Here is a 27,607-nt window from a genome sequence, read left to right as displayed (position 1 = left end):
TTTCTCTTTTCTGAATTTTTATTGAATATATTATATTTTTCTTTAATCAACATTGCACATATTCCATTTTTCAATCACATCTCATATTGCTGTCTACAAAATGTTATGAATGTAGAAAATCCAGAACTTGGAAGGATTACCAAAAAATAAAATAAAAGAAGAAAAAGGGAGAGAGAGAGAGAGAGGGAGAGAGCGAGAGAGAGAGAGAGCGAGAGAGAGAGAGAGAGAGAGAGAGAGAGAGAGAGAGAGAGAGAGAGAGAGAGAGCACAAACATACCTCGGATCAGGATGCATTTTTCTCAAAACAAAGCATCATGCAGAATCAAAGCGAGGATGGTCAAAAACTCACATGGACACTTGTCGACACCTGAAACCGTAGAAACGTTCATCAATGGTCACCGTCCGCCGCGCCGCAACACGTTTAATACCAAGCGCACACAAACCGCCAAGCGGTGACGTCACGACGGAGGCCGAGGGGCTTCGCCTCCCTGCAGGTGAGACGGGCGCCGGCGGGATTCACAATGACTCGCGTGGGACGTACCGGGATTATATCAGCTTGCATAGACGCCTGATTATTATGGGATGGAGTCCCGTCAAACTCGCAAGCTTTAATCGTTTGTGTGTTTCGTCCTCGTCTTCTGCACTCTGTTCTTTTATTCCCCCCCCGGGGTCCAGAAACCACTATCGAGCGACCGGGAGGATCGACGGGTCGGAGACGCCGAAACGAAATGTCAAAAAGAGCACGAGCCGACGATCCCCGATGAGGAGAGCGACGCGCGACGTGAGATCAGCCGCAGGAGCCGACGTTGAAGTTCTGTGCTTTCCAAAAAGGAGCTTGTGCGTCTCCTGGACTGTAGCGGCGCGTCACCCAGCGTGACGAGATTACACGGCGTCCTGGATGTTCTGCTGGGCTGCAACTGTCCTTCTCCTGACGTGCCTCAGTCCAATGGTGCATCCAGACAGCTTGTTTCATCACACGACGGCCGCCATTCAAAGGCGCTAATTCCCGTCCAGCGATTAACACACAACATATTGTGCTCTGCACCGCCGAGCCAGAGAAGGTAACAAAGGTCAGATTAAGGGTCACGTTTAAGCCGTCATCGTTGAATAAATACCATAATCTCATGAAAGAATGTGCCGTCTTCTAACCATTGCCAAGGTGACATCATGTCACCTGAGCAGACTTTTAAAACGCGTGAGGATTCCGCGGTGCTGGTTGGACCGTCTCCTGTCCGAGGGGGGAACCAGGCAAACCCTGTGGTCATTGTGTGTTCGCACCAAGCGGCCTTCGCGCGGTTCTGCAGGAGGCAGCTGGTGCAAAACAAACCCCCCCCAAAATCCAGTCAGTCAGTCAGTCAGTCACGTGACATCTTGCAGCAAACGCAAACTGCGTCACTGTTTGACATTTGTACGCCGCTGCTCATAAGCCGCCTTGTTTGTGAGGCGATAGGACTTAAAAGGGGTTTCTGGTGGTTTTTAACTCTGTGGGTGTCACATCCTCAGAATTATGCATCACTTTTCTTTTACGTGTGTGTCTGTGGTATCTGTATGCAATGATATTGGGCTTAGCCAGTTCTTTTTTCTGAGAAGAAACATGAAAAGGTAAGGTTTTTTTATTAAAAGCCGTGCTCAGATGTGTTAATAGTTGGTTTGGTATCAACATCGCCACACGCGGACAGCTTCGAGCGGAGGCGGTCAGGGTGGGCCGGCAGTCGGATTCCGTCTAGTTTGGCAGATAACAAATGGGCAGCTTAGGATGTTTGGGGAGACTTTTTCTACCGTCTGCACAGTTTTCTCTGTGTGCGCTGCTATTGTAGTTCAGTGGCGACGGATAACAGAGGATCAATACAAACAAATGCATTTCTATTTATTTATTTTCTACACCGCTAACCCGTAGCATTATTTTTTTGTTTATTCCTCGTGCACTGTTGTCTTGTCGTCCGTTGTCGTGCGGTCTGCTGTTACGCACCAACCGCCAAGTCAAATTCCTCGCATGTCTGACACACTACAGCAATGATTTATTTTAACTAGGTAACCACACATTTTATAAGTTGATAACCTTTTTTTCTTTTGTACTGCTAAATGAGGGTAACCGTAGAAACGAGTGGAGCGTCGAAGCACGCTGGAATCAACGAGCAAAATAGCCAACCAGCGGCTAGTTAGCCAGCTTGCTAACGCTAATTTAATGCTACGTTGGTTTAACACATTGACGTGTGTGGTCATTTTCTCTCCTGTGCTGTTTTTTAGGAATTCACCACAACACATCTGAGATCAGCACTTATTTCTACTTTAAGGTACTTTACTTGCTTTGTGATAAATACTTGTTATAAAAATTGTGTTTTTTCATGGTTTAATTGCCCCGATTTCCTTTTACGGTTTGCCTGATATTAAAATTACAAATCTAAGCTGCCTTCTCAGCACCCCGGGAGGGTTTGTGTAAAATCTGGCAACACCGAAAGCAGCATCAAATATTTAAACGTAAAATGAAGCACTAAATCACGCTGGGCTGTTGTTCTCCACGGATCCAGATCTCAGGTCGGCGGGGGGTTTTTTTTCTGAAGGAACCCTTCGGCGTTCATCCGCGCGGAGAGCTCGGAGGATTTAAGTCTCCGGTATGCACATAAGCACATATGCACATATTGCACATATTTTCCTACTAATCCCTTTCCACTCACATCAACCGGACGACCTCTCGAGAAGTACCCGTGTGGATAAATGCGGATTACGTCCTTTTTCGTCAGGTTCGGCGCACACGAGGACGAATTACTTGTGGTGTACTCTTCAATCTGCTTAAAAATCTCCCTGTGGACCGTCATCACACGGCACGCCGGCCTCCTCCGGGCCTCCTCCTGCCGATCTCCCGATAAAAGCAGTGTTAAGTGAACTTGACTTAATCGCATCCTCTGACCAAACAAATGATTTTTGATGCTGGGATTGAGGAAGTGGGTTAGGGCCCGGCCAGTTAAACAGATTCTCTCTCGCTCTTCTTTTGGTGCCTGTTTGTTCTGCTCGATTGGATGTGCTGCCCGGAGGATTAATCAGTCTGATCCTGTTCTCGTCCCCCCCCCCCATCCAGAAACCTGTGGGCATGTATTACTCTTTGGCTTAATGTCTCGTGTGCAGCTTCGCGATAACACAAACCGAACGTATCACTACACATCAATTTGCCCCCCCTTCCTAAATTCATCCGGTGTTTCCGCATGAGCGCAGCTTCCGGCCACCGTTGGCTTTTGGTACGACGGTATCTGCGCTCGCTGCATGTCGGACCTTTAAGGGAGCCGCCGCTCAGCCCCCCCCCCGACTCTCTGTTCCTAAATGAACTCCAGGTCAGAACCGGTCTCCGGGCCCCTCGGGTTCTGGGACAGTTTGTGCTTGAGGTTTGTAATCTGACAAGATTAGAGTCAAATCACTTCTGTTAATATACATCTACGAGACCGCTGTATGTTTGGTTGTATTATAATTTTAATTAACTCTCAAAACGCCCAGCGAGTAGGATTTAGGGTTGGCCTTTTTAATTTATTTAATAGGTTTTCAGTTCATAATCACCCTGCAATGAGGCTGCACAAAATGTCTTTTATTTTTTGTTCACAATCTGTTTTAATTTGTCCTTAATTAGAATTATTTTTAATCTAACTTGAATGAATGAATTCTGTGTTTTACCAATCGGCCACATTTTGTCAGGCGGTGGACGAACGAAATATCAAAAAAGTATTTAAAATGTAATGAATGTTGATGAATTTGATGACACAACATTGCACTACACGAGTCGGCCATGTTGCTCGCCCATGTTTCCACGGTAACCCAGAACAGACCACCCGAACACTTCCTGGGGGTGGGCGGGGGGCTTTGCTTCTTCACGTTAACGGGGGGTTCTTCCGTTGGTCGCCATCTGCAGCTTGACCACTAGAGGGCGCAGGAGCACAAACGCTGGACCTTTCTGAAAGGACGAATTCTGCATCTTGGTAAACGCGCTGGTTCTCGGCCTTAAAAGACTCCGCGCACGCCCTCATGTCAGTACAGTAAATGCGTGTGCACAGCCGGAGCTTATTAGCTTAGCTTAGCATACAGGCCCGGAAGTGGGAGAGGGGGGCAGCTAGCCTGCACTCTGTGTGAAAGGTTAGAAAATATAAGTGATATTATAATCCACTGTCATTCAATTTGGATTCATTCTCTCGTACATTTATTGTTTTGGACCAACGGCGTATTCTGGTATTCTCCTTGTGAAATGAAATGAAAAACGTCATTTCTATCTACTCCTTGAGGATAAAAACCGCCTCCCTATAAGGATTTCCCAAGTAAACTGTCGACATCTATTTGATTCGGTTGTGGTTATTTTGTGTTTAGTTCAGTAGTTAGTTTCTGAGGGATTCCAGTATTGAGGTAATAATTTTTGGACAAAAAAGCTAAATGAATTTGGATTTTTTTTTTTAGAAGGAGGCAAAAGACAGAAGATCCAGTGCCATTACAGCATTGTGTTCATCCACACACGTGATATTTACTACTTCCGAAGGCTAAATTACCGGCAACTTCTAATCCTTCCATTGATGAGCCGAATGAAAAAAAGAAGAGAGAAACCCGCCAAAATGCAGCACTCACAACAACACGGCCGTGTCAGCGAGGACAGAGATGACAATGGTCGATGGTCATAACAGTCAAAGAAAGTATAAAGTCTCAAATGACTCTTATCTGCAACACATCGTAGGACACACGGGTATAAATGTCGGCTATTTACATTTCTTTTCCTATTCAGTGTGCGTCTATCACAACATTTTCCAGAAGTCCACAACATACAATAAATTCAGGGTTTCACCTTTGGTTATGTAATTATCAAGGCTAGGTTTTAAAAAAATATATAACACACGTCCATGTTACTTTTGCATACAGTTAAAGTGAAAACATATCGACAAAGCAGCTGGTCAGCTCTAAATTTGCATCTGAGAAAAGAAACCTAAAGGTATTTCATCTTGACGGTTAAAAAGCCCGGCGAGTTCCACCCGCTGCTTTTCGGGTAGAAAGTGAGTGTGGCAGATATTTACCATGGTCTTAATGTGCCTGACATCTTTGCTTCTGTGTAAGTGGATCTTAATGTAAGAGGATATTCTTCTGATGTATTTCAGCGCGTCGCATTGAGCCACGCCAGTCCCAGGTATACATATATATATATATATATATATATATATATATGTATGTATATGAGGATACATCGATATCAGGATGGATGTCTCGTCTCCCGGCCCTCTGCGCTCGTGCTGAATGAGGGTTTTCGTGTGTTGTGACGCCGTGTGAATCAAAGAGTTTCTCACCGGCGTTTTCGAGAGAGCGAGTCGGCTCCAACTTGTCGTTTGGTTGACGATATGAAACGAGATAAAAAATAGATAAAGTCGTACTGCTGACGAGCAGAGGGCGAACTCACCATTTAGTAACCGACGACAACTACGAAGCCGACCCAACTAAAACATTATGTCGACGTTACAACCAAAACGTTATTTCTATCATATTAAAATATCCACGTCTGCTCCTCACAAGACACTTATTTTTTCACATGTAAAGAAAACACGTCTGAACTATAAGTCTCTTAGTTTCATCACTTGGTACATCAGCGTATGCGTAGTAATTAAGGCAATCATTTTGGGCCACGACTTACTCGTTCGCCAACACCGGTCCCCCCGTCCCCCCCCCCGCCCCCCCGCCCCCCCCCCCGGGGGTTCCGAGTGGTCCGGTCCGCTCCTCGGTGCTTCACTTTCCTTAGTTTTTTCAGTCCCAGCTCGTGCTTGGAGGTGAACCAGTCACAATGTTGTACTTTGCTCTCTGCGATTTCCAGAGATGAGGTTGCAGTGGGGGGGAAGCGGGGGCATCGTGGGTGGAGGCGGCTCGGGGGGGTGGGGGTGGTGGGGGGGGACGGAGGCGGTCGGTACTCCTTCTCCCCCGTAACAGGAAGCGCTGCAGCAGAGAAAGAAACAGGAAACGGATGTAAATCTCTCATCATTCTTGAGAAAATGGCAGATCGGGCCTTAAGATAATCCTCAGGGGTCATGATGGCCACTCCCATCGTGACCCCTGGGGGGGTCGTATACACAGTAAAAACACCACCGTACTTTCACACGCTTTCATACATTCGTATTTCCCTTTGTCACGTCCATCTATGGACCTCCGCTGGCCGGGTTTGCAACGCCGATGTAGGCCACATCAAAATTCCTCCTCCGCAAAGCGTTCACATTATTCCGGCTCCCTGCCCCTCTTCCTCCCCCCCCCCCCCCCCCCCCCCCCCCCCCCGCCGAGCAAATAACGTCACGTTGTGCTTGTTAAGATGCGGACTATTAGATGCGAGCGTCCTCTTTTAAACGGAGCAGCTGTGGCGTAATTCTCCACGCCGATAATTTGAGGATCTCCACACAAATTCTCCCTGGAGTTGGAAACGTGCTGAATGCAATCAGAGCTGCAGCGGACGCAGCGCAATTACTGCGACGGCGCACACGCCGTGTTTTCTCATCGTATCGGATTCCCTTATTAAGGATAAACCGCTGCTTGTTTACAATACGACGCCATGTACCTGTAATAACAAGAGGAAGGCAAATAAAGACAGCGTGAGGCGGCTGCGTTGACTGAAGGGGAATTCACCAGAGATGAATACTTTGGGTCAACGCAGAATCCACCGTCACGTGGATTTAGTTCAACGTGCAAAAACAAAATGATGCAGCCAAATACAGGTCAAGTCTGGGATGAGTTTACTGAAGGAAAGGTGGAGGTCTGAGAGTCGCGAGAACCGTAAGAAAAATGCAGGCAGGTCTCCCCCCGAAACACACGAAAGACCCCAAACGATAGGAAGTCGACCCCAATCTCAGGGGCAGTTCCTGGGATAAAGGAGAACTACCACGGCCTCCTCGGGGGGGCTATCGTGGTCAAAGATGGACGTTCCCAAACCTCGAAGGCTCTTGTCTAATAGCTTCTGGGAGCTACTGGAACGTGAAGGAGAGGACTGGGGGGAAGCAGAGGGAAATCCCTCCATTGAAACCAGACAATCCCCTCCATGATTTCCGGCGCTGTAGCTCCCTCTCTTTGTGTCGCGCGCAGAGCCTCCATTCATCTCACGCCTCCGTCACCTCGGGGGGGCGCCGCCGCCTCTCCTCCGGGCGAAGCCGAGAGCGCCGAGTCGAAACCCCGTTCGGATCTACGAAAAAAACATCCGCCGCCCGGAAGTCACAGTGGAGGAGCCGTTTTTTTTACTTCAGGTTGGAGGAAAAAAAAAAACCTTGCAGAGAAAAGCGTCCGGCTGAGACGGGAAGAGACAGAACCTGCAGGTGTGACGTTACACTCACAGCCCCGAAGCTCCAAGTGATATCAACACAACTGCAGGGGGCTGATAGCAGTGAATAACTCCGAGCGGCTCGACTCACCCTGGAACAAACACAAGGACTCTGGTTCTTAAAGATCGGGCACGTCTTTTGGTTCATATTTGGGTTTTTGGTTTTCGTATTCCGCTCCCTTTTACTGTCTCTTTAAGCCCATTTTCAACAGAAGAGACTTGGGGGCGGAATAAACAGAGTGAAGCTCGCGGCTTGTCTCAGTCAACTCACTGAAGGTAAGTCCTCCTCTTAAGGAAGTGGCAGGTGTCACGTGACATTAAGCTCCTCGCAGGGCCCGAGGCCTCGTGAATCCGGCAGCTCCCTGACATCAAACGCAGCGGATGGTGCGACGTGGCACTGGCCACAATGGGGCGGGAGCGATAAATGAATGCCAATATTGCGGCTATAAATAACCGCAGCCGGGCGTGATGCCAGTGAAGAAGGGCGGCCGCCCAGGTGTTGGCGGAGGACCTCTGCGCCGCAGAACTCTCCGCCAGGTCTCTCCAACATGGAGACTCAGGCCGTAAACACTTTACCACCACAATAATACACCTGGAGAACCTCCTGGTTTTAAACCTCCTCCTGATCGTCACTAAGTCATCGCCGTGGCGCCATCGAGAGCCTCTCAGCAGGACAGCGTCCCCCCCCCCCCCCCCCCCCCCCCAGACACGACTTTGACTGTCCTTATTGGAAGATTAAAGACGTCCATCATGCCGGTGTGTGTGTGTGTGTGTGTGTTGGAGAACGAGGAGGCAGCAGCGGGATGTTTGCAGTTTTTTTTTGCCCCATGCAGGTTTTGCAGGATAAGCAAATCGTTACACATTCGAAGTTTGAACCGCGGCAAATGTGTGTCTGTGCAACGTACACAAATGACGGTCATTTTACAGCAATTAGTAATATGATCAAAGATTTGAAGATTTCTTTTATTTTCTACTAATCGTGAGTGGAAAACTTGCATTTTCCAGGCCATATGCAAAAAGCGGAGACTAAAAAAGAAGGCTTCATTTCCAAAACCCGGGGCCGAGGAATGACATGAAACCGCTGAAATAACCGCGCGCAGTGACTTCAGGAGCGTGCACGCGCGGCGCGCTGCCGGCTTCCTGCTCGCTGACACTAATCCAAAGGCAGCGGGGATTTTCTGCCTCTTGCTGCTTCTTGCCTCACACCCCTGCAGAGCTTGGTCTCTCACACACACACACACACACACACACACACACACACACACCAGATATATTCAGGGCAGGATACGTGCAGCACGCCGGGGACACAACGTGCACCGTGCTCAGCTCTCCGTCAGCTCTTCTGTGGCAACAAAAATAAACAACAACAAAACACACACACACACACATCTGGTGAGCCGCCGCTGCTCGTCGGAGCGCCGTTCGGTTGCCGTTGGGGGGGCCACGTGCGCCACGCGACGTTTCCCGCCGCTGCGAATTAAAGGCGGGAAGGGGAGACGGAGGCGGCGGGGACGGGAAGCGGCGTTTAGCGCGGCGCCGCTGCGGTTCACCATGACGACAAACGGGCCGCCGCGGTGAAGGACGGAGGCCTGGCTGAATGCGACCCCCCCCGTACTCGCTGAAGTCGCCGGCGTCCTGTTCGCTGCGCGAGCCGCGTGCAGTAACGAAGCTTTATATGTAGAAGCAGCTGAAAACGGGGATCGCGCCAATTACTTCCGTGCCAGCGGGCCGTCGATCTACACGATGTTTTGTTTCCGTCCCCGTGACACTGATAAAAAGAGACCGCAGCTCTTATCTAATCCTTCAGAACAGAGCGAAATGTCAAAGTTGGGACTGTTTGCGTCCACGGAAGCACATCCCGACTCATGGATTAATGGGGGAAATGCCACGGGGAGCACGATGTCGGTCGCGGGGTTTCTACCTGTGCAATAAATGTACGTGTCAATCACAATTAACATGTGCATTTACATTTAGAGTATTCTATGAATACATATATCATGCTGCAGGAGTGTATTTTACAACCGCAATGAAACACTTTGTTCTGAATTCATCTCAGCAGCTCTTCAGCGGAGGGAAATGACGTTTTTCACATTCATGGTCTCAAGAGGATCAATTGCAATCACGTCGATGGTGACGAGGACGACGGCCGTCATCAGGCGACCGCTTTAATCCGTCCAATGCACGCTGACGCGCTGAGCTAAGGCGGCGATCCCCAACCTGCTGCTTCTTCGCTAGCCAGCAGGGGGCGACTCCTGCAGGTGCAGGAATAAGCGCCATCTATAAACAATGAGAAGATGTATTTATTACCTCAGTAAATACGGCGTGTGTGTGTGTATGTGAAAGAAACCTGCATCCAACCTCCATCTGAAAGGCTTCCCGTCGGCTGATGTCAATCACAAACACCTCAAGTGGAAACGGACGAGGACCCGTTTGGAATGTACACAACTCCGAAAGTAGAACATCACAACCGCACGGACCCGTTGGCTGGTTCAATCTGCAAGGCCTGTTAACGGCATTCGTACCGTTTAATGGCGTGACAATCTGCCACGTTATGCAATCAAAATCCAAAAAGTGTCAGTCACCGCCGAGGCGACTTAATGGAACGCTTACTATCACGTAGCAACAGCAGATGTTGAGGCGCTGCCAGTTGTGCCGCCGAGCATAAACGCGACCGTGTTGTTCCCCCTGATAACGGGGACTTGGAATGTGTCCTAGAAGTCATTTTGCACAACTGGCACACTGAAATTGATTGAATTGGGGGGGTGGGGGGGGTGATTGTAGCTGTAAGCATGAAGAAATGGAGCAGCAGAAAACGTAATTTCAGGGCTGATATGCGACAAACAGAAAAGTGAGGGAGCCACTTCATTAGATGAGGAGCTCCAGGAAGCGTCTCCTCTTCAGATGATTTGTTGGATTAATTAGTCCTTTGATTTCCAGGTTCAAAAGTCAATTATTCATCACTATCTCCAAGTGAACGGCCGCTGCCCAGTTTGCTAAATTGAATTCTGCTGCAATGAAACAAATTGAAAATAACCCTTCAAAACGAGAATTTTCTCAAAGATTCCGCCAAAGCGCCGCTGAGACGCGTCTTCATCGACCGAAACGTCCGCTCGGTTTGATTCATCAGGCCTGAATCCGACTGATGCGTCCTCTTTATTTAAACGACCACTGACCCGCAACGCCACGTGGAGCGTTGGTATTGAGAGGGCGACTCGCTGACGTCCCGCGTGACCACGATCAACAACAAGAAGTCACCTGCGTCCGCGGCTTCGTGAAGCAAAGTCTGTGTTTCTTTGCAGGACAAAAAAGGACGACGGGAGCCTGAGCGCCACCACGCGTTTCTCACTCGTTGCTTTGTACACCGTGGAGCGTCACGTCTTCCTCGCCGCCGCTGGCTCCTCCCCTCCGTGGGCCGCCTCCCCCACCGGCTCCTTTCAGGCCTCCACGCCGAGGCGTCACACTTCGGTTCTCCTGGTTCTAAAGCTCGAAACACGAGTGCAGCGAGGTCACCTGTTTGATGAATAATGGAGCGATAATCCGCCTGCAGGCCACAGCGCAGGTGTCTTAGTTGTGTAACACACACACACACACACACACACACACACAGCGGGGTGTGTAGTGCTGAATACTGTGTTGCAAGCGGCACTTTCAGGCTGTTTTCATGCACCTGTCGCACACACGTAGCGACACAAAGTCTATTGGTGTTTCATCTGCTTTAACAAAATAAAGCGTTTTAAGAAGCTTTAAACAGTAAACTATAGTAAGTGACATATTATTGTTATTATTATTATCTATTGTTGGCCGTCTCATGTGTATTATTAGACACACTAGTGTCATGGAGGATTTGTGGGACCTGGTCTGTCCGTCTATATGTTCTATTTCCCTTCTTTCGTCCACTCGTCTCAGCTTGGATTTAGAGAAACACACAAGAGAGAGTGAATGAAGTTCCAGGCGGCTCCAGCTATTCGCCGCGGCGTTGCGTCGACACATCGACAAGGCGACATTTCGGCGACGTTTCGTTCGCCTGAGCTCCCGACGGGGGACGCTCCTTTGTGTCGGGCCGCAGCAGGTGCTCCATTGTGCGAGCGGAGAGCGGTCGATTGTCCTCCGTCCCTCTCTTTCAATGTCAAACGTCCCTCCTCTGTAGCCGCGCGATCCTTTCATGTGGAACGAAGCGATTCCCGCGCACAGAGACGCACATGTTTGCGCTGAAGGCGGCGCGCTCCTTTCGCGCAGCGCACACCTCCGTCTCTCTGGGCTCCTTCTGCTCCACCCTCAAAAAGGGCCTTCTTGGATTCGAGCTACGCACTGAGACGGAGAGCAGTGCTGTTTGGGCCTCCGAGTGGCAGCGGCGACGTCGTGTTTTCGCAACCAATGTTGAACCCAATTAACCCCAAATCGGACCTCCACATCAGTTGTTCAAAATGGATCCAAAACATCGCTGAAGGACAGAAGTTGTGGTCGAGAGAATCCGTCAGTTCTGCCCGGAGCAACCATTAGTCAAATGTTTTCATCGGCACACTTGATACCGTCTTTTTTTTTTTCCCTCCGTGATCGCCGTTTCCCATTCGGCTGGTTTCCCCCGGCCGGCTCCACGCATGCGATCCGGTACTGGACGACTTTTCAGGCTTCCCACTGTCTGTGATCTCCTGTTGTCTGCATACCCGCCATCAAACCTCAGCGAGTCAACGTTATGGTATAATATGAATGTGTCAGGAGAGAAAAAACGCCAGCACTTTGCATTGTTGCAATCTTCTCGAAGGGCAACGCTGACTGAGCGGTAATCACGCTGTCAGCTGGAAAATATGGTGGAGCCGTTTGCAATGAGATATAAATCTCTTTGCCCTTTATCTGCCAAGGGCAGATTATTTATTTATTTTATGTATAAATATATATATATTTAACTAAGAAACAGTGAAGGTGAGGATGCATCGCAAAGGACGGGCCTACTTTCTATTTCTGCTCGTCCAGCAGGGAATTGTAGGTCAGCGTGTGAACACAAAGAGCGCACAGACCCGGAGACAAACTCGACAAACTGTGCACAATCGCCCCCGAAACACGAAGGGAGTCTGAACCGCAGAGGAAAAAGGCTTCATGTCTCCCGCACAACGTTACAAAAAGCCCACGTATAATCCCCGAGTGGCCTCTTCTCCTCCGACAGCCGAGCAGCTTCTGAAACAATTCGCGGACGGAGAGGACCGCGTTTAAATGGCCGCGGTGTAACGCGCACAACGCGATGCGCAGTTCAGCCGTGCGATTAAACCTCCCCAGCTGAGCTGATCCACTGACCGATGTGCATCCACAAAGACACTCATTCATATATTCGTCTGCGCTTTTCCTTCCTGTTTGCCATTTGGAAAAAACCCGGCCCTCCAAAAGCACATATTTTCAAAACCAAGGGGGACATATGGGAAAAAAAAGGACACACAAGGGTACACACACACACACACACACACACACACTCTGGAGTTTTTTACGGACAAATAGCTCGTGTCAGAGACTCCTGTCCATGTTGCCATGGTGATGATTGCATTTACTCCAAACACTGTTGTGTTTTCATGTCTTTTTTTTTTTGTTTCCAACACGCCGACGCCCTGGAGCCGCAGCGCACGGAAGCCGATTGATCGGGACTGACACTCGGGGAGGGCAGAACCAAAAAAAACAAAACAGAGCACCAAACCCCCCCTGCAAAGACATCTCATCTCATCTGACGCCATCAGACCTGTCACTTAAATCTCAACGTTTCCTGAACCTGAGTGTGTTTCGTTTTAAAGTAAATCATTTGCTTTCTGAGTTGTCGGAACCCGGCTTGATGTGACGCGCGTGCATCAAAGGGAGAAATGAATTACACTTCCTCTCACCGACTCGTATGAGAGATACGCAAAGCCAGCAGAGCGGCTTTGAGGACTTTTGTTGCGTCCTGCCAAACGTGCACTCAGGGTTCGTGCGTCACGGACGATGTCATAGAAACAGTTCACTGTGATCTCCAGAGGACGTACGAACCGCGACGTAAACCACAGGTTTGTGGACCAATGTTATGAGGCCTGGAGGTCGCGCGCTTGAAATTCCGCCGCCACCGCCGCCGCCATGTTCCTTTTTTCTGACCGTAGCAGCAGCGAGCCGCCGATGTCGGCGTGCGTGTTTGACTCTAAATCAACCATCATTCACTAAATGAACGTCACGCTGTGTTGAATAAGACTTGAAACTAGCGGATGAGACCATAAACTCATGTTTGCAATGTTCACTGAGGGAATTAATCCAGTGGAAGGAAGATTTGTTTTCAGACGTGAGAGGAGTCGCCCCCTGCTGGTCAGCAGAGAGAATGCAAGTTTAATAAACTTCCGCGTTGGCGTCACTCAGCAGAACCGATAGAATAATGAATTTAATTTAAAAGTGCACAGGCTTTACTATTCATTTGGATCCTTAAACGGTGCAATCATAATTATTTACTTTTTTGTCAGAACATATGACTTATTGTTTGGAGAATTTGAACAAATATAACAAAACTACATCACCAAGTCCAGCTATGACCTAAAAATATGAATCAAATACTAATTGCATTTTGACTGTATTTTGAATATCGCTTTTATACATTGAGAATCAGGTGACATTTTTTGAGTTTCAAATTTAAATGAATGTACTCAGGCTACTTATTTGAAAATGGAATGAGCTTTTCACGGTTTTAAACAAGTATTATATTTTTAAGCTCACAGATTTTTGTCTCGTGTTGCTCCTTCACAACGCCTCCATTTGGTGAGAAAGCGTCGCTACGCATGCTGCTTTTTGTTCTTATTCGTGTTTGAGCCACCGCTGGAATTACCCAGCAGACGGGAGGTGGGGGTCTTTGTGAAACAGATCCGTGGCTGGCACAGCAGGAAACGCTCTACCTATTTTTAACCACAAACACGCAGCCCTTTTCACCCGGGACACATGGGAGGACTCCAATTAGCCGACAGGAAACCCACAGAGGCAAATACGGAGATAACTAATCACACGTCTCTCCCCGCATGCTGATACACTGCCCCAGAAAGGGAAGAAATAAAAGGAAAAAGCTCATCGGGAAGTGTCAGAGAAGATTTTAATTTGATTCAAATTGAGGACGCCGAAGCAAAGAAAATCCACGTTTAATATTTCATTGTGCGACAGCAGAGCACAAAGTGGCATCCGGTGAAATGAGCAATTAAAAAGCGTTCGTGTGCCTGAAGGAGGCAGAAAAGCTTGTTGCACATAAAACCTCTGAATGTCGTAATCCTGTTGAATTTGAATTTATTGCTCAAATTTTACCATCACAGATGTTGCCGGGTAAGACAACTACAATTATTAATGAAGGAAAATGCTCCCGAAGACGAGATTAAGGCGAAGCAACGACATCATCTGCGCTGATGACAGATTTATTTGCCTCGTTCACAGTTAAAGAGGCAATAAAACAACAACAACAACCTGAAGCCCAGACGATGTCTCGAGATGTGTCATAAATAATGTTATAATGACACGAGTGAGCATGAACACATTTACTCTTTCTGTGCGTTCAGTCGGATGATTCTGAGACTTTATTTATATTTTTGGCCATTCAATCTCCGGCCCACACAAACAGACAACGTGGCTGCCGGGGGGGGAAAATAAACAAAATCAACCATTTCTTCACGGAAACAAAATGAAATGGAATTTTCCGTCTGGCACTGGTGGAGGCAATTTAAATCCGCCAACCGCGGAGTGTGACGTCGAACGAAGAGGCAGAAAAGCACGACTGTATGGAAGCAAAGGCCCCGCTGTCCGCGGCACGGGAAGGAAAACAACAATCCTAAAGGAGGACGTTGTGGTTTCTCTGCACGGTCCGACTGACGTCGGCCAGAGAGGCTTCCAAAATAGCCGCGTGGACCCGGCCCGACCCCAGAAACGGGAACACGGGGACTTTTTTTCTTCTCTGAGAGAGAAGCCGAAAAATTTCCACATCCTGCTTTGACAGCATGTCGGCAAAATCGAACCACCCAGTTCATCGTCAGGGCGACGTGGGCTCTATTTCACACCTTCATCCAAAGCCCCCTCAACCAGGGGGGGGGGGGCCCAGAAAAACCAAGAAAGTACAACTTCTTCAATACAACCAAACTACAAAGTCAAATGAATGAAGTCACTTAACGCAGCTTCAATCCCTTCGCCATAACGTCTACGTGTCAAACTCAAGGCCCGCGGGTCGTATCCGGCCCGGCGTGCAATTATATCCGGCCCGCGAGAGTATTTCATATTATTGTTACTGATGGCCCAACGATACGAAGCGCCGATAACAAAACAAACTACAGATCCCATAATGCAGCACTTCAGCTGCCTTTTTCCGTGGCGTTTCTGGCTGACATGGCCGCACGTCTCAACGCCTTAAGCCTCCAGCTGCAGGGACGTGACCGCACGACCACTGACATGTATGATGCAGTGAAGGCATTTCAAGTAATTTCACGGGAGACACAAATGCACCGGTGCAACTCGCCCCACTTTCCCTGTTGCCAAGTAATGCGGCACAACGGTGTTCCCAAATACGCACTTTGCTGATGAGCTGAGTTCGCACGGCGCTTTGGTGATTTTGAGGAACAAAAAAAAGAATTTCGAGTTGTTTCGCATCCCATTTGCCGTCGACGTGTTCATATTTGTAATTTGTATTCATAACTTGTATAATTTTGACTGGATATATTTTTATGGAGAGCAAGACATTTTAAGTTATTTAAAGTTTAAGTTTGTTTAATCCAGAATAACATTCCTGTCTGTTTGTATTTATATTTATGTCAAAAGAAACATTTAATTTTAGTGTGTTCAATTAATGTTGAAGCTGAAGTGTGTTTTGAATTTTGGCCCCCTGTGCAATTGAGTTTGACCCCCCTGGTCTAAAGGGTCAAATGGCCCAAAAGTAGAAGAGGGGTGGGGGGTGTAGGGGGTCCACGCATGGCTAATCCCAATGAGTTCACATTCACATCTCCCAGCAGCTCTCGCCTCTAACTGGAGAGGACGAGCTGAGAGAGACGAAGATCATGACACATCATCTGAACGACGGGCGAGGCAGCGTAGAAGGATTCAAGCCGACGTACTGCGCTGAATGACATCCAGTGGGAGGGTGTGTGCGCCGCGTGTGTGTGTGTGTGTGTGTGTGTGTGTGGGTGTGTGTGTGTGTGGCTGTGATACCAGCGGAGCGGTTTGGTCTCCGGTTCACGTTCAACAGACAGGAGGTCGGTGCCAGAGACCAGGAGGTCATTTAAACCGTCATAGCTCCCCCAGTACCTCGTCTTAAGGCCGCCGCATGCGTCTGCGTCGTTCGTGGTTCTGCGCGTGTTGCAGAGCGATTCACCGCCAGAACAACAGGCGGAGTGACGTGTTTTTGTCGAAGACGACCCAGAGAGTCACGCCTATTTATTTATTCATCATGGACTTTATTGCCTCGTGCATCGGCACTGCTGCTTTTCGTCGCGGTCACATTTGTCCCGTATTTTCCTCCACGACTTTGTGCGCCTCTCGACCGGCAAACCGGCGTCTGCGGCGATCTCCCTCCGTGAATCCAACCCGCTTCTACAACCCGCCAAAAGCTCTTCAATCTGATCCGTTTCTCTCGTAAACATCCTTCGTTTTAATAACGGCGGCGTCGGGCTGTGAAAGCGGAAACGTGAGACTCCGTAAAGGACGCAGTTAGCGGGCCGATCGCAGCCTGGTGCCTAGAAAAATGTCTCGCCGCACGCAAGGACGCGAGGAGGTGCGAAAAGGGACGCGGGGGACACGCGAGGGGGTCCTGCGTCTGCGTCGCTCTGAAAACGCAGAAGGCCTTAGTCCGTTGCGCGTTATGTTAGAGCTCGCCCCTCATTCCGCTTCAGTTAGGGGACGTTCTGGTCCCGGGTTAAAGCGTTCGCTGTAACATTTAAACCAAACCCTGATCTTTAACCTGCAACCCCCGACATCCTCTCTACGTTATCTCTGCAGCTAAACGCAGCACCCTCCTCTGTCCAAACGGAAGATGACCCAGGCGCCGGTCACGACTTACGGCAAGTTATTGGGAAAACAAGAGAAAGCAAACGTGTTGGAAGTCGTCAATTGAAGATTCGCCCGACGGGAAAAGCTGCTGCTTTGAATCATTTTATGACGCTCTTCTTTCCCCTCGGCTCTTTCTTTTCCGTTCACGCCGACGATGCCCCGGAGACAAACTAACAAGCCAACAACCACCTTATTGAGGTGTGAAGCGGCTACGAGGCGCCCGGACGCCGTCATGCTACAATGAGCACACGCGACCACAAATCCAGCAGGCGCGCGAAACGCTCGTGTTTACGTGCGTGTTCATCTGACGCGCTTCGTTTCGTCCACTTCGTTTCCAGACACGCGGTTGTTATCCGTGGCGAAGTGCGGTCAACAGTTTCACCTCCTCTTCCTCTTCCTCCTCCTCCTCTTCCTCCTCGCTCCCCTCACACAGAAGCATCATGCTACACGCTAACTCCCGCTCATGAGTCACAATCCAAACCCATCTGCCCGGATTGAGAAGAACCACGCGTGTGTGTGTGTGTTTGCATGTGTGTGTGTGTGTGTGTGTGTGTGTGTTTGGGGCGAGTGGATCTCGGCCCTCGCGGACCCCCCCAAAAAAACTGACTCATCCTGATGTACGCGAGTCGAGGCCCCGGCGCGCTGATTGGTTGCGTGCAGCGAGAAGCGGCCCCGGGGCCCCCGGAGGGCGAGTTAGTCACTCCACGTGAACAGCATGCAGACCCCCCCTCACCCCCTCGCCCCCGCCTCCCTCCCCCCCACCGGAGCCCGAGAGCGCGAGCCGGAGACGAGGTCATACGCGGACGTCCGGTCGCGGCGGACGTTTCTTTTCTTTTTTTTCCCTCCCCTGCGCGACGCTGAAGTTTGCGTAACGCCGGTCGGCAGCGGAGAAAACAGACGCCCCCGTGGAAAACAACCCGTCCCCCGTGAACCCGGGTCGGCGGTTTTGCACGTCCGCTGCGGCCTGGACGACCACGGGGGGGGAGGAGGAGGAGGTTGAGATGGTCTGACGTACCTCCAACCTTAACCTCTGTGTCGCCGCTGTGATGTGGAACAACTCCATTGACGAGATGTACAGAGATGTAGAGATGGAGGCAATGGTCTTAATAAGACAACATTCATTCACGGACCTTTTCTTCTTGAATGTAATGGTGGTAAAGTATCCAAAAACATTAAACACCTTTAGAACATTCTCATCCAGTTTGCTGTGGCAAAGCAATTTGTTTTATCGTCGTGACGTGACGTTAAAAGGTAGAACGTTGAGGGAGCGCGTATGCTGCAGCCTAATACAGCAGGCCTGCATTCATAATGTAAGATGACTCATCATTACTCACCGAAGACGTGTTTCAGCAGCATCCCAAGAGCAGAAAAACACTCCGTGGTTATAAACCTGCGAGATCCTGTTGTGTGTTTTTAGATTTAGAAATAAGAAAGTCTACGACTAAAAGACATCTGAGGATCCAATGGATTTGGGTATCGCTCGATACCGCTGCATTTCTAAACCATTTGGAAAACTTTATTCAGTTTTGCCGCTCGACACCTGCTCTTCTGTGCATCACCTGCATTGAGTAACACCACAGTGTCCGTCATTAAGTTCAAACCTTCACTGGACGACAACGTGCGCGCTGATACGCGGCGGCTGCCGCATGAACTGACACCCGGTTTCCCGTCCAGGAAACCAGAGTCACCCGAAGAGGAAACTCAACACACGACACGTGAGGACGTTCAGAACGATAGATCTTCGTGCGGCAGATGACTCTCGAAGTGCATGCGTATCACTTTCATCCGCCCGACGGCGCCGTGCACGCACCGCTGTGTGTGTGTGTGTGTGTGTGTGTGTGTGTGTGTGAGTGTGTGTGTGTGTTGGATCCCACAGCGTGATCAGCATCTGCAGCCCTTCACTGGTTTACGTGGACCGGCAGGGCGCCGGCTCCTCTGCTCACCAGCTCATCCTCACAGGGAGCGGAAAACTTTTTTATGGCTCAGCAGCTGCTCCATTTAATCAAATCTCAAGCTTGTTCACACACAACAACAAAGAGGCGCAGCGCTGTGGGGGGACGGGGGGGGGGGGGGGGGGGGGTTTAGGTTGCACTCAGGACCTCTCACAGAAACAAAACAAAAGAGCCCTGACTTGATGTGACCGACCTTTGAAACGAAGCAAATCTGAAATCTGCGTCTATACTGCGGGTGAAGAGCGGCTGCGACGCATCATTTTAAATATGAATCCACGCTGTTTTTTTATTTATTTGCCAACACTTCTCTTTAAAGACGGTGAATGACTCTTTTCTTTTTGTTGCAAGGCGACATAGCGTGCGCGTGCAGAAGCAGCGGGTGGAGAAACCCAACACGGAGGCTCATGTGTAATTAGCAATTCAATCTACAGGTCTTTAATGAAGTAACATGATGAGGCCCGGGCTGCTGTGAGATGGATACAGTGGAGTTGTGCAAAGAATCGGGTTACTGTGCTTCTATAGAGGGCCGTTACGTAACGGCTGCGTGGAAAACAAGGCGCTGGTTTAAATTTACACCCCGGCTTTAATCCCAGATGTGCGTTATTAGCCGTGAGCCCTTTTGTCCACGCGGGAACAAAAAAAAAAAACCTGACGCGGCGATGATTTCTCTCCGGGTCACGCGGTGCCTCGGGCCGCTGAGTTGGAAGGTCAAAGGTGAGAGTGTCCCGAAGGTTTGTTCCACGCGGGATTAGCAGTTTTACACTGGCGACAGAACGCTCTGAGGGGTTAGTACATGGGACACGTGGGTGGGTTCACATCGGGACCCTAATCGCATGATTGGCAGGCCTGTGTAGCCGCGTTACGGCTGCAGAGAGCGGGGCCACGACGGCTCACCTGTTGTAAATACCTGCCATCTCCATCTCGCCACGAGGACTCGGCTCGGCTCGGCTCGGCTGCTCGGTTTTCTTGAGATGAAATTGACGAATGAGCCCATTTCTCTTTTTGGAGCAGTTTTTAATGTTTGTACAAGAAGGTAACTGGAGCCGGCACCTTCTCAAGAAGGGAACGACAATTATCGTAAACACTCACACTGTGACAACAGCTGGGATGGAGTGCAGTGGCGTGTTGGCACGGCGACCAGCCGACAGGCCTGACTGATGAATTGGCAGATGAGCGGAGAGAAATTCCTCTCGAGTTTTTCCGTTATTGTTTTTCTGTTTAAATGTCGTTCGGGTTCACCTTCATAATGCTGTTAGGAATGGAGCTTTCGTTCCGTTGACCCGGACAGAGCAGGAAATGAGTCCACACCCTCGGGTGGCTTTTTTTTTTTTTTAAAGGAACAGTGTGAAGGTTTTCAAAGGAATCTATTCCGACGTAATGTCCGTCTTTATTTTGGCTCCACGAGGAGCTGGCAACCCGTTTAATTTGGCTTCTGCTGGGATGGGTTCCAGCCGCTGTGACCCCCCCCCTCCCCCACCCGGTTTCAGCAGTTGCAGAAGATGGGTGGGTGTCTCGGCTGCGGGTGGGGAGTCGCTCTCCGCTCCGCTCGATGAGCCCCTTTATCGGCAGGTCGAGCTGCGACTCTGACCTCGGGCTCCTGCCATGCAGAGCGGCTCGTTTCGATTCGGACGGGTCGGACCGTCTTTCAAAACGTGTGCCGTGGGACGTTTGCGGTTCGTAGCTGTTCTTACTTTTTAGTCCATCAGCCCCTTTTGTATCTTCTGACCGCTGGAGGTGCGTGAAAGGCGGCCGGCCTTACAGACACGTCTGACTTCTGGCTGAACGCTTTACTCTGTGCTTCCAGATAAAACCATGAATCACCAGCTACCTGGTACACTTACTATATAGCATTACGAACATGGACTACTAACACCAGGGCGGCAACCTGTCAATCACAGTAAGCCCCGCCCTAAAACATACTCTGCTTTACGATCGATTTGACTCTTAATGGACCACAAACAAAAGAGAACCAGATATTGGGACAATAATCTCATGTTTGCAATGTTTAATGGGGGAATAAATCATTTTATCGTCCGTTGGGTCAGTAGACGGACTTCAAGTTATTATCCACTGCAGCCTTGCCTTCGCTTTTTAATTAGCGGTGAAAAGAAAACTTGAGGCCTTTGGGGCGAGTTCCTCACTTACACATTCGCCTCAAATCACAAGAGTTCATTCTTCAAGGAAGAAGTCGTCACTTTGCTTCCCTGCTGTTTGCATTGTGTGCAGTACGGAACATTGCAGGCAACATGCAAACAAAGTCCTCAGACGACCAACGATACAAGTGAAGCTTCTCCCCCCGGATCCGATTCGCTGTCTCTGGGTGGACTCGACTCACTCGTGCCGTCTCGTGACATAACCTCGTCTGACATTGTGTGCTGCACGCTCACTCCCACCGCTCCTCGCGGTCCCCCTGACAGCCGCCGAATACCTTTTTGGAGAAACAACCATAAATAAACTCAACCCCCCCCCCCCCCTCGGTCACATGGGGGCCGGCCATATGGTGGAACTCTGCACCACAGGAAAAAGCTCGGCGGCGCACTGCGAAAAAAAAGTCAAAGTCAGCTCAGGACGACGTCGGGACGTTCTCGCAGTCGGCTCGAGCAGCTACAGGCCCAACGCCATGCCTGACCCGGGGGGGAGGAGGGGCAATTGTTTCGGATTGCGCCTCTCGCCACGGGCCATGTTATGTAAGCGTGAGGCATCCAGAGGAGCTGGCGCCGTGCCTCCGTGGTGCGCTCGTGTGTGTTCCGGATGTGGGGGCAGGTGTGTGAACAGTCTCCCCCCCCCCCCCCCCCCCCCCCCCCGAGAGGATGAACACACAGTAACTTACACGCTGATGAAGCGATGACGTGCTGAGTGTTTGGATCTGCTGTACGAATCTCTATCGGCCGCCACAAAAGTTCATCTTTGCAAGTACGATATGAACTTTGGGTGCATCTCAGTAACATCTTTTCTCCTCTTTTTGTGCTTTTCATAATTCTCATGACTCCAGAGTTTTCTTGGATTGTTAAGAGAAGACTGACAAATGTATGATTAACATATGTCCTTTTTCATATATTCTGCATATGTTGCGTTCCCATCTGTAAGCAACTTAGCGTCACTTGTCCTACTTGACATAAAGGGCTCTTACTAATATCTTGTCTTAAAGTGTCTTCTACTCCGCCCTCATCACAAAAACAGTCGCCATTGAGTGTGCAAATGTTTCACATTTCAAAAGCGTTAACTGCCAGACACCAGATGCCTCTTTCGTCCATTAAAATTCAGCCCTCGGCGTTTTGTGGGCCTCCGTCGTCGCCGTGTTTTATTCATCAATGTCAGGGGGAAATGCAACGTGCAGATTCAGGCGGCCAAATAAAATGTCAAATGAAGCGACACAGCATTCACCCTTAAACGTGCACACCTGGCCCCATTATCGGACAATTGGACAGAAGAGGCCACGCACACCGGACTGCAACCACACCATCTTGTAATCAGAGAGCAGGACGGCAGGACGCGTAATCACTCCAACCGCTGACCCCTTTGGCACCGGAGCCCACAGCAGCTTGACCCGGTGTCTCCGCGTAGTAACAGCTGGACGCGCGGGAGCCGAAGCGGCAGCGTCCCCCGGGGTGCTGGAGAAACGCGGACTCACCGGTGTCCATCTGCGGGCTTTTACGCGCGCGTTGCGTGTGACCCTTTCCCGGGTGGACCGAAGGCTGCTGCTAAACGCGCTGTGCGGCACGAGGGGGGGGGGGAGGGGCATGGCGGACACGTACCTTTTGGAAGACGTCCACGTCGCGGGGGGGGGGTCCGCTGAGCTCGGAGGTAATCACGTAGTCCTCTTGAGTGGAAAAAACAACAACAAAAAACACTTTGTGCACAAGAGGGGAAGTCGCTGGTGACCTCCACCCCCCCCCCCCCCTCACCCCTCACCCCCATCCGATGGGTTTCCACAGCAAAGTCCTTTTGCTGCGTCCGTGTAAAGGGATATTGTCATATTCAAAATAAAGCAGAGGGGGGGGGGGGGGGTCCTTTATCCATGTGTTTGTTCTGATGTTTCCTGTGCTTAGCTCGACGACACAAGGCTTTTCGTGTTGGAAAAAGAGGGGAAAAAAAGTGTATTCGTGTATATGTCAGAAATAATTATAGCCCCATTTTTTTATGGCTGCCAATTGCTGCGTCTTTGTCCATGAGTTCTTTTTAGTGTTGGATCACTCGCCAAAGTTATGCATCTCTGACTTTTTCCTTTATTGGAGTCCAATTTTCACTGGCAGCGCCGGAGAGGTTTTTTTTTTTTTTTAATATTGTTAGTTTCCTCTCCCCAAAGAAGTTCCTCCAACATTCCTCAGCTAAGTGGTCAGAGGACGACTAAACTAGTGCCACGTTCCGTGGCCTGCAGCCCCTGGCTCTGTCACCGAAACCAGCCAAACTCGGCGCCAACTTCAACATTAGTGCAAAAATGTAACGTATTTTAACTTTATTGCATAAGAGCAAAACAAATCAACCCCCTCCCTCTTCCTGTTATTGACAGGTGGAACCCTTTAAAGTGCGAATGCTGTTGGTCGGAGCCGTCAGCATCAGAATCAAAAGCCCGCAGAGGTCAGTCGACTAAATCAGTCCGATATCGATCCTAATTGTTCCTAAACGTCGCGGGGGGGGGGGGGGTTTGGGCTGAAAACCATAGTGAGGCGGACGTGTGACTTGCCGATCGGTGACCTGTGAGCGTGCGCCTTGGTTTCGTGCGTGCGTGTTCGGGTCTGAGACGCGTGCGTAAAACGTGTGGTTTCGGACCACCTTGGGTATCTTTATGGAGCGTTTTCTTTTGCTAAGAAACAAAGGGGTGAGGGGGTGTGGGGGGTTTAGGAGGGTGGGCAAAGGCGAACCTCTTGCAGTCACACGTCAGTCTGAATGGATTTGGAGTTCGTGCTGTTTTTCCTGCCTATGTCTGTGCCGTTTCCTTTACTGGGGCTCTTGTCCAGCCCGCACAGCGACTCCGTCACCCCCTCCTCCATCTCCATGTACTCCGCCTTGTCGCCCAGCGAGGAGCCGGAGGGCGAGCCTCTAAATTTCCGGAAAAAGTCCGGAAAATACGGGCAGCCCGGCGGGAGGCTCTCGACCACCGGCGGCGGCGTCTGGTCCTCGTTGTCCGTCTCCCTGTGGTAGAAGTAGTTGAAGTTGGACACGATGACCGGCACCGGCAGCGCGATGGTCAGCACGCCGGCGATGGCGCACAGCGAGCCCACGATCTTCCCGCCGACGGTGATGGGCTTCATGTCGCCGTAGCCCACCGTGGTCATGGTCACCACGGCCCACCAGAAGGCGTCGGGGATGCTGGTGAACTGCGAGGTGGGCTCGTCCGCCTCGGCGAAGTACACCGCGCTGGAGAACAGGATGACCCCGATGACGAGGAAGAAGATGAGGAGGGCCAGCTCCCGCATGCTGGCGCGCAACGTGTGGCCGAGGATCTGCAGCCCCTTGGAGTGGCGGGACAGCTTGAAGATGCGGAACACGCGCACCAGGCGGATTATTCTCAGGATGGCGAAGCTCATCGCCTGCTGCCCGTTTTCCTGGTGCTGCGCCAGGTCCGTGCCGAGGGTTATGAAATAAGGCAAAATGGACACAACGTCTATTGAGTTCATAATGTTTTTGAAGAACTCCGCCTTGCTGGGACACGCGTAAAAGCGCACCATGAACTCGAAGGAGAACCAGATGATGCAGACCGTCTCCACGAGGAAGAACGGGTCGTTGAAAGGAGTGAACCCGTGGTCCGGCTGCGTGGAGTTGACCCGCGGCTGCAGGTACTCCTTCTCGTCCCTGAACTCCGGCAGCGTCTCCAGGCAGAAGATGACGATGGAGATGACGATGACCAGCACGGACACCACCGCTATCCCCCTGGCGGGGCTCGAGCTCTCCGGGTACTCGAAGAGCAGCCAGATCTGGCGCTTGAACTCGTCCTTCGGCAGAGGCTTCTCCTCCTCCTTCACGAAGCCCTCGTCCTCCCGGAACTTGAGTATGGCCTCGTCCCCGAGCTCGTAGAACTTCACCTCCTCGGAGAAGATGTCGAAGGGCACGTTCACGGGTCTTTTCAACCGCCCGCCCGACTGGTAGTAGTAGAGGATGGCGTCGAAGCTCGGCCGGTTGCGGTCGAAGAAGTACTCGTTCCTCAGCGGGTCGAAGTACCGGATCCGCCGGTCCGGGTCCCCCAGCAGGGTGTCCGGGAACTGCGCCAGAGTCTTGAGCTGAGTCTCGAACTTGAGACCCGACACGTTGATGACGACCCTCTCGCAGCAGCCGAACTCGCTGTACGCGCTCTCGTAGCCGGAGTGCGGGCGCCGGTCCGTGAGCGAGGCGGTCTCCTCCTCGTCGTCCACGGTGCACAGAAAGCTCGACCTCTTGCTCCCCGGGTCCCGCGCCACCTCATCATCGGCCTCCTCGTCCTCCTCCTCCTCCTCCTCCTCCTCCTCTATCATCATGTCCTCCTCGGATCCGAGCAGCGCCAGCTCCGAGTGGCGCAGGTCCCCGCCGAGAGAGTTCCGGCTGCGTCTCCACCGTCCGACGCCGCGCTGCTTTTTCCGCTCTCTGAGAACTCTGTGCTGCTGCTGCTGCTGCTGCTGCTGCACGGGCTCCTGCTGGTGCTGCGAGGAGGAGGAGGAGGAGGAGGAGGAGGAGGCGGTACCGCTGCTGCTGGAGGCGGCGTGAGACTGATGCTGACGGTTGATAAGGAGATGAGCGCTGGGGGAGGAGGAGGAGGGGGAGGAGGAGGTGGAGGAACCTCCTTCCTCACCGGAGCCACCTTCAGCCGCCGCCGCCGCCGCAGCTCGCGTCTGGGCAGCCTGGCGCTCCCTCTCCCGCGCCCGCGCTTGGGCATATCCGTAAGGCGGGTGACTGTTGCAGCCGCCGTCCGCACCCACCATGGCGAACTCCATTTTTCTTTTTTAAATGTGTATTCCTTTAACAGTCAACGAGCGAGCGCTGCGGGAACCGCCCGGGGGGCGACGCGCACGCGGGCCCAGCGGATAAAAGTTGCGGATCGGCGCACAAACGAGGCACGAACCGGTTCGACCAATCAGCTGCGGGCGCGAGCACGCAAACTCGCCGCAATTAGGTCCACGCTTAGAGCGGTCCACGTGGCGACCGGCACGTGACAGGAGACATGGATGAGCCTGTCTTCCCGTTTTAGGTAAATCATGACATCATTACCATAAACACCCCCCCCCCCCCCCCCCCCCCCTGAGAGCCCGTTACGCACGCGCTGTGCCTATCCGTTGCGCGTTATAAATCACCAAGTCAACAAGCTGCAGCCCAAACAGTCCCTGCACGCGCCCTCCGGTGCCCATCAGGTGGTTAATCTCTGCGCGGCCCGAATGCGTCTTTCGATCCTCCGGTGGTCCCGCCTGGTTGCCATTTTACACCATGAGATGTGTGGTGGAAAAATGCTGTTCTTCAAACTGGATCCGTGGTGTTATTTAGTGGAGATCCGATGAATCTGAATGACTTTGTTCCGCTGACGCTCCCTGGAAAGACGAGAGGAGAACAGCAGTCGGTTTTGGCAACAAACAAAAAAAAGATACAAATATTTACATTAATGTTCGTGGTTCTGGGGGACTGCACATTTGTCAATATCAGGGCGGTGCAACTACATTGTATTGTTAATAGTATGATTGTTGAGTGAGCGTGGGGGATAAAGCCTGGCCAATAAACGCGCGGCAGACGTTATGTTTAGAACTGACTTTACGCATGAAACAAAGCACCCCCTCCATCCTGACATTCAAATACTTACATGTGATGAAATCGCCTCAGCCCCCCCTACAAACAAATCTGCTCCAGGAGGAAGAGGAGGAGGAGGAGGAGGAGGAGGGGAGCTAGGTGAGGATGCAGTTCTTTGCTCCTGCCCAAATTCCCGTCCTGATTTCGGGGGGGTCAATACCACAAATCCCTCGTCGTCTCCAACCAGCGGCCGCATCCTCCACTATATCCATCCGTGCTCTGACGCACTCCCGAGGAGGGACACTTTGTCTTTTTTTTTTTTTTAGGGGCTGCGGTCTAGACGTCTCGCCTCAATTCAACAGGATCTGTCGCCACTTGAGCCCCCGTTTCTGCCGCCGCATCGCTCCCGGTGCGCCGGGAAAAGACAAAAAAAAAAAAAAAAAAAGAGGCAAAGGAGGCAAACAGAAGCAGGTGTGCGAGCGGCGCGCCACGGGGCATCAATGAGAGCTCCGCGCGCCCACGGCGGGGGGGTAAAAGTTTAGCCTCGCGAGGGGCGACGGCCCCGCGGCGGAGTCTGAGCACCGCACATCTGTCTGTGCCGCTGGAGCGCTAGCTATTCTCCGGTATCCCTCCCTATTGTGTGTGTGTGTGTGTGTGTGTGTGTG

General features: G+C 51.0%; 1 protein-coding gene across 1 annotated transcript; it reads right to left on the bottom strand.

The window, feature by feature from the left end:
• Positions 1-27,607, bottom strand: kcna4 (potassium voltage-gated channel, shaker-related subfamily, member 4). Its single transcript, XM_078085836.1, has 3 exons — positions 27,016-27,607; positions 23,012-26,749; positions 1-5,939 (listed from the first exon to the last, which is right to left on the bottom strand). The coding sequence occupies exon 2, from the start codon at positions 26,159-26,161 to the stop codon at positions 24,128-24,130; it is 2,034 nt and encodes a 677-aa protein (XP_077941962.1). The 5' UTR covers positions 26,162-26,749; positions 27,016-27,607; the 3' UTR covers positions 1-5,939; positions 23,012-24,127.

Source organism: Gasterosteus aculeatus, chromosome 12, assembly GCF_964276395.1.
Source record: "Gasterosteus aculeatus chromosome 12, fGasAcu3.hap1.1, whole genome shotgun sequence".
NCBI lineage: Eukaryota > Metazoa > Chordata > Actinopteri > Perciformes > Gasterosteidae > Gasterosteus > Gasterosteus aculeatus.
This window is presented reverse-complemented; position numbering and strand designations above follow the sequence as displayed.